Source organism: Cibotium barometz, chromosome 30 (genome assembly GCF_041138505.1).
Source record: "Cibotium barometz isolate CiBa-2024 chromosome 30, ASM4113850v1, whole genome shotgun sequence".
NCBI lineage: Eukaryota > Viridiplantae > Streptophyta > Polypodiopsida > Cyatheales > Cibotiaceae > Cibotium > Cibotium barometz.
Genome location: NC_141075.1, coordinates 46,662,178 through 46,668,828, shown reverse-complemented (window position 1 = coordinate 46,668,828; position 6,651 = coordinate 46,662,178). Strand labels below are relative to the sequence as shown.

Below are 6,651 nucleotides of genomic sequence, written 5' to 3'. Positions count from 1 at the left end.
TTTACCTCTCTCTCCCCCTTGTGTCCTCTTTAATCTGTTGACATTGAGTAAGTGTTTGTAGCTTTGCTTACATTCAAAGATAACTAAGTTATAGATTTGGACACCGTTGCTTCATAGATTGGTCATATATGCTTGTGGTACCTTTTGCTTCATAGATTTTAATCATATATGCTTGTGGTGCCTTTTGCTATTTCATGTAGAATTATAGTGGAAACTCTTGTTGCTTCGTAGATTTAAACATTATTACTTCATAGATTGATCATAAATACTTTTGGTGTCTTCCACTTTACTATTTGATGTAGAATTATAGTGGCAACTCCTATTAACCCCAAAACAAGTTAACATCAGGCATGGGCTCATGCTAGATAAGTCAACTCAAGACCTACTTAGGCAAGTCAAAACTCATGCTGATCTCATTAGAGGAAATTCAAAAGAGAAAAGAAATATGAGCTACTATGATAGAAGTTGAAAAGAGAGTGGCAGCAGCCAACCCCTTTACATGCAACTAAAAGCATGTTTGAGAAAGAAGAAACTAGAACGCAAACAAGTTTATAAATTTCTAAGAGAGTGGTGGGTAAGTAAAGGAAATAGACCCACAAAAGAGACTTTTGCAAGTATTAAGAAGAAGTAGGCTAAAGAGGTCATTCCAATGTTAAAGGATGGGTTGGGAAACATTGCTTCCTCTCTCTGGAAGAAAATTTGAAGATAATTCACAAAAAACTTTGCTCCCCTCCTATGATCTCAAGGGAGAGGCAAGAAGCTTGTGCAAAAATAACCTTCTGTAGAAAAAAAACAATCTCTCCTTCCCTAAATGCCTCCTTGGAGAAGGACTTGTTCACTAAGGAACTAGAGGATGCCATAGACTTTTTAAAGAATGACAAAAGTCTTGGTCTGGAAGATTTGCCCAATGAGTCCTATAAATGCTTTTAAAAATGTCTAATTTCTCCCCCCATGCAACTATGGAAAGAAGCCCTTTAATGTCAAGCTCTCACTACATCCATCAGAAGGGGTAATTAAATTAATACTTAAAAAAGAGGCCAAAGGTAATCTAGGAAATTTGGAACCTATTACAATGTTGTCATGTTCTTATATAAGGGCCTTTTTCCAAAGGCTTAGCCAAGAGGTTGTCAGGCCAATTGAATGACTGGATGAGAATTTGCTCAACATTCTCCAATTGTTGTCCATTCTCATCTAAAATTTTCCCCACCACTTACCTACTACTTCTCCCTTTTGAGAGTCTAAAGAGATATCTCTCTGGTTTCCTTTTATTATTGAACGATTTCCATTTTGCCCAACTCCCCAGATTCATCCTCTTGTTTCAACCCAGATTGGCATCATCTGAAATACATATTAACTTCCTCTTTAGTAAGTTTATTGACCTGTCTTTTCCTTTACAAACTTTCCAATTGCATTGCCCAATTTTTCCTCTCCTGCCTCCTCTCCTCAGCTCTCAGTTTACCAATAGCTCTGATGATTCCTTACATCTCATTAGCAAACTTTATCCATGACCCCTCAGACATACCTCTCCTTTTCAATCTCCCAATGGCTTCCTCAGTGTATCCAACAAAGAGATCATCTTTGAGTAACAAATTATTAACTCTCAGTTTCCTAGTAGAAAATTGATTCAACATTCCTCCCAATCTATCGAGTGCCAACTCCATTTCAAGGGCATGTGGTTAGAGATGGCAGAGCTAGGATCTATAAAAACCTTCAAAGTATGAGGGACCCATGAGGCTTGGTGACTGAACAACACTCTATCAATTCTAGAAGAGGAATTAAGGTATTGCAGTTAAAGTAGGTATATCCAGGATTATCTCTCCAGTCCCCTAAGCTCCAACTATCAACCAGACCCAAATTTCCTCTCAACTCCTCCCATTTTCCTTTTTCTTGACCCATCAAGATGGTGCTTCCCCTAGATCTATTTACTAGTCTCTCAACCATATTAAAATCCCCCAAAATGATGCAGGGAACTTGAATGTTTAAATTGACAATCCAATCCCACATCCCACTCCTAATCTTATGATTATGGGCCCCATTTACATTAATTATCTAGACTTTTTCCCCATTGACTTGAATTTCCACCATAAGTATACCAGTAGGGTGATTAGCTATAATAGTAGGACTCAAATCATTTTTAACTAAGGTCATAACCCCACTATATCCAGCCTTCACCCCCCCATACATCACCACCCAATCCCTAAACCTATCTCTCCTTCACCCCCACATACATCACCACCCAATCCCTAAACCTATCTCTCCTTAAGCTATTAGTCCCAAAAAGGTTATGTTCTTGTATAGCCATAACAGATAGTCCCCTATCTTTCACTAACCCCCCAAAAAGAAGCATTTTTTTAAAAATCCTTAATAGCTTTAATATTCCATGTGCAACTAGAGATATCTATCAACTTATTCATGAGAGGGCAATTTCGGGTACCATATCTACTTCCTCAACTTCCCTAATTATCACATACTCCTTCTGAATTCCCTTCCAAGCTTCCTCAACCTGATAATTGAACCTCTAAACAGAGGAGGTGCCACTACCCTCCTCTCTCAGAGGGCTATAAGGATTAGAAGACATCAGTGGACTCAAGATCCCTTGAGACTTATTCTCCTTTCCTTCTCCCCCCGGTTTTGCATGGGTTCTTCTAGCCTCTTCTCTGGTTTGCCTAACATTGACTTTCCCTTTTACTTTAACCCACTCCCCCATCCTACACCTTGTCTTTCCCTTTTACTTCTTTTGCCTGACTAGTGTCATAATCTTTTTTTTTGCACTATTTTCTCATGTCCCCTTATCCTCATCAGACTTGGCATGTCCCTGCCCCACAGTTTTTGGCTATATGTCCAAACCCTCCGCATTTAAAACATGCACCCAAAAAAGGACCAAATTTCAGACCTAGTTCTAATATTCCTAGGTCTCCTAAATCAACATCAATTGTTTTAGGGGTTTCAATCATAGTATTTCTAGATACACATACACTATTAGCTTGTTGACCCCCAGCTTCATCATTTGAAAGATGTAAAACCGGACCTAATGAACATGCAATCTCCCGAAGTGCAGGCGTGAGCCAAGGAGGGAGTCCAACTATTTCTACCCACACCGAGCAAGCATTTTGCATACTTTTATTCACATCAAACAAGGGATCAAAAGGGAACAGATGCACCAGCTTCTGCTTCATAAAGAGAGGAGCTTTCGCAAACAATTCCGACACAGACTGCCCTTTTATAAATAGAACATTGAAAAAACCTTTGCCTAAATAGAACACCTTCGAAACTACTTTGTCATGAAAAATATCCTCTTGAAGCCATTTATTGACCTCAGCCTTGGAAGGCAGCCTTGCAAGACATAATAAAATCGCACTACACAGAGAGAAGAGCCCAACTTGATTCCTAATCAACTTTGGATTAACCTTCAAGCATACCTTCTTCCCTCGATTCAAGGCTTGTGAGCTAAGCTTTGCATTCATCTAGTCAGGGACATTCTTCTTCCTTGTCCTTCCTCTTCACGAATCCGCTAAAAAGCTAATATATATAATATATGGAACTTTTCATTAACAAATCTCTTCAAGTTTGGGTTGGGCTGTATGGGATGAGTTCGACCAACCGGAACGCGGTTAGGTGCTGCAGTTTTATAGGTTTTAAATGCGAATGAAGTCAAGCTGCAAACCTGGTTGGAGTAACCGAAAGATCCGAACGCCCTGCGCCTGCGAGCTGGTTACGAGTCCTCTTAACCCAACTCTGCTGAGCTTCAGTTCTTTGGCTATGGCGGAAGGTAGTTGGAAGATCCTTCTGCCTCCACGATCATTCTGTAGCGGTATCACTTCTGCACGCAGACCGACACGGGCTGCAGGCCATCCTCTTTCGCATTGCGCTTGCCATCTTCGTTCTCAGTTAGTGTCAAGGTCCGGGTTAGGGTTAGCGTTAGGGTTAGGGGTAGGTTAGTGCGGGTTCAGACTGTTTGGGTTTAGTGAGGTTTGCTTTAGGTGAGGGTGAGGGTGAGAGTTTTCTTGCCTATTTTAGGGGGTTTTGCAGGCAATGAAGCACGCGGGCCACCATGCGGAGGAGGAAGATTACCATAGCCTGCTGCATTATGACGAGGAGAAGGAGAGAAGGCCGAAAGTCTCTAGCGAGAAGGAGAAGGAGAAGACCAAGATCAGAGAGAGGCACCGCAGATCCATTACAACCAAGATCCTCACGGGCCTGCGCAAGTATGGAAACTACAATTTGCCTCCTCGTGCGGACATCAACGACGTATTGAGGGCCCTTGCCACAGAAGCCGGCTGGGTCGTCGAGGCAGATGGCACAACGTACAGGAACGCTGTGAGTAACTACAAATGTTCTAGGACAACTAAGGGTTAGTGATTCTATGGTTTTAGGGTTTCTCTGCTACGGGACCCTGTGTGTAACTGAATTCTCCTGCGAATGTTAGACAGGCATGGTTTTATGTCTGGTATTGGATCCATGGTTTGGGGCTTCTCTGTTTTGGGGTCTCATGCCTAAGTGGACGTCCTGCCATGGGGTCTCATGCCCAAGGGGACATCCTGAATTTTTTTATAGGTGTCCCAAGACGGGCATCATCTGCAGCCCTGGTTTCGGGATTTCTCTCTGATGGGCCGGCATTTTTCTATGGGTTTTAGCGTTGCTAGGGCTCTCTGAGGTACAAAAGTGGTTTTCCGGGTATTGGGTTTGATGCCTCAGTGAAAACCTGCGTGTTCATCTTGTCTAGTTTGATTTGTATTAGGAAACCTAGGGCTTAGAAAATTAGGTTTTTCACAGAAAAGGTTTCATCTGTATCAGAATTTGTACTTGACTTGCATCAGAAAGTCAGGGTAGGTTGCTCATCTGTAGTACATGATTCGCATAGGGTTGTTTCAAAAGAGAGAGGAATGATCCACCCTAGAAAGCAAGGGTTTTCTGCCCTAAGTTCCACTTTGTAGTGATGAAGACATGGTTCAGGTAGAGGGGGATTCGCCTTGCACAGAAAACTCAGGGTTTTTTTATCTTCACTCATCTTGAAGAATGAAATTTTTTATTTATGAGTTTATCCTTATGGCTGTTCACATTTTGCAGGTGCTGCAGCAAACTTCAGGTGGCCCACCTATGTTCCCACATTTTGGCGCTTTGAATAGATCCCCATTCGCCCCAGGTTCCTTGACCCCGGTGTCCCTCACACCTACGCCTAGTGGCAGCAGCTTAAATAGCTTGGGAGGCTTCAATTGTGTGCTGCCACCTATCAATACTGACCCAATTGACCTTACAGGTGGTGACTGCTCCACTACAGCATCTCCTCGACATGTAAGCAGCTCACCTATCAGTCTGCTGCACTCAAACACAGTTCCCTTCATCTCAGCGGCCAGTGGAGGAGCACTAAGCATGCAATTTGCTAACCCCATTATGTTTGGAGGTATCCCTAGTGGTTATGTGTTGGGTGATGACGGTAACATTTTGGGCATTAGAGATGACACGGCAACAGCTGCATACCTTCCTTCAGACATAATGGACCCAAGGGAGCTCTTATCTGGTCGGAGTCCTTTAGAAACTCCCATGTCAAGTCTAACAGCTGTTCCCATGTCAAGTGCTTATTTAAACCCTGTGCAAGCTGGCCTTTATTCTGCAGACTTGGGGCCTATGCAGTATAACACAAGATCTGCATTTCCCTCTGTCATGATGTATACTCAACAGCAGCCTTTTCTACAGGAGTCAAGGGCTTCCAATCAAAACACTCCCATTGGCTCTCCGCAACATCACGGTGGAAATTTCTAGATTGTCTTATTCTGAAAATAATAAATATCTGTCGGTAAATGTGAAATATCTTTTACATACCTGTGTGAAATTCACCCCCAAGTTTTACTTTTGTCACCATCTTCTCTGCTTCCAGCTCTAGATCTTGATTTGATGACCTGGAACTGTGTGCTTCATTGCATGGGCTAGATTTGCTCCTCAGCTATGGAGAAGTTACAAAAATCTACCATGGGGATTTATGGATGTAAGTTTGAACCCTAAGGTGGATATAAAGTTGCGCCTACAGTCAGGTGTTGATTACATGAGTGAGTATGCTATATCATGGAGAATGAACTTTTCAAGATGAGTGCCTCCATAAAGTTGAGGTCTAACGGTCAGGCAGTGCTAGGGCTAGACATCACTTCAACATTCTCGTTTGCAGTAATCTGTCCTTACAATCGCCTTGACATCTTATCTAAGGATTCCTTCTATGTAACCCATGTATTTAGGCTCCTTGAATTGAACTCATCTTTGGTTCCTCCTCTGTTCACAATTGTGACATTGACTAGGTTATACTTCATTTGGATTGATTGGAGCTTTGTAAGTGTCCTTGTTCGCAAGAGTTATTGGGAATGTACCTCACAAAGCGCTTTACATATTTTTGCCCCTTGGTTACTATTCAGAGTTTGTGACTGGCAAAATCATCAGCGATGACTTCTGTAGGTGAAAGGAGGGAATTTTCTGCCTCCTTGACTTTTTATACCTGGCCTCCACTCCACTTGCAACCAAAACAGGGCATGGATTTGGCTTGATGAATGACCCAGGCATATTGCAACTGCCATGGACAGCCAAAGACGGGCGTTTGATTCAACACACTTGACTAGTATCTTCATGACTGCAGTATATACATGGACTAGCGTTGGTGATCTTCAT

At 42.3% G+C, this 6,651-nt stretch overlaps 1 protein-coding gene across 1 annotated transcript; it reads left to right on the top strand.

The window, feature by feature from the left end:
• The first annotated feature begins 3,897 nt into the window (after positions 1 to 3,897).
• Positions 3,898 to 6,039, top strand: LOC147621559 (uncharacterized). Its single transcript, XM_086824323.1, has 2 exons — positions 3,898 to 4,317; positions 5,068 to 6,039. The coding sequence occupies exons 1-2, from the start codon at positions 4,033 to 4,035 to the stop codon at positions 5,758 to 5,760; spliced, it is 978 nt and encodes a 325-aa protein (XP_086680449.1). The 5' UTR covers positions 3,898 to 4,032; the 3' UTR covers positions 5,761 to 6,039.
• The last annotated feature ends 612 nt before the right edge of the window (positions 6,040 to 6,651 follow it).

Coding starts and splice junctions, on each gene's coding strand:
- LOC147621559 (XM_086824323.1), top strand. CDS start 4,033: ATGAAGCACGCGGGCCACCATGCGGAGGAGGAAGATTACCATAGCCTG. Junction 4,318..5,067: donor GCACAACGTACAGGAACGCT/GTGAGTAACTAC, acceptor CACATTTTGCAG/GTGCTGCAGCAAACTTCAGG.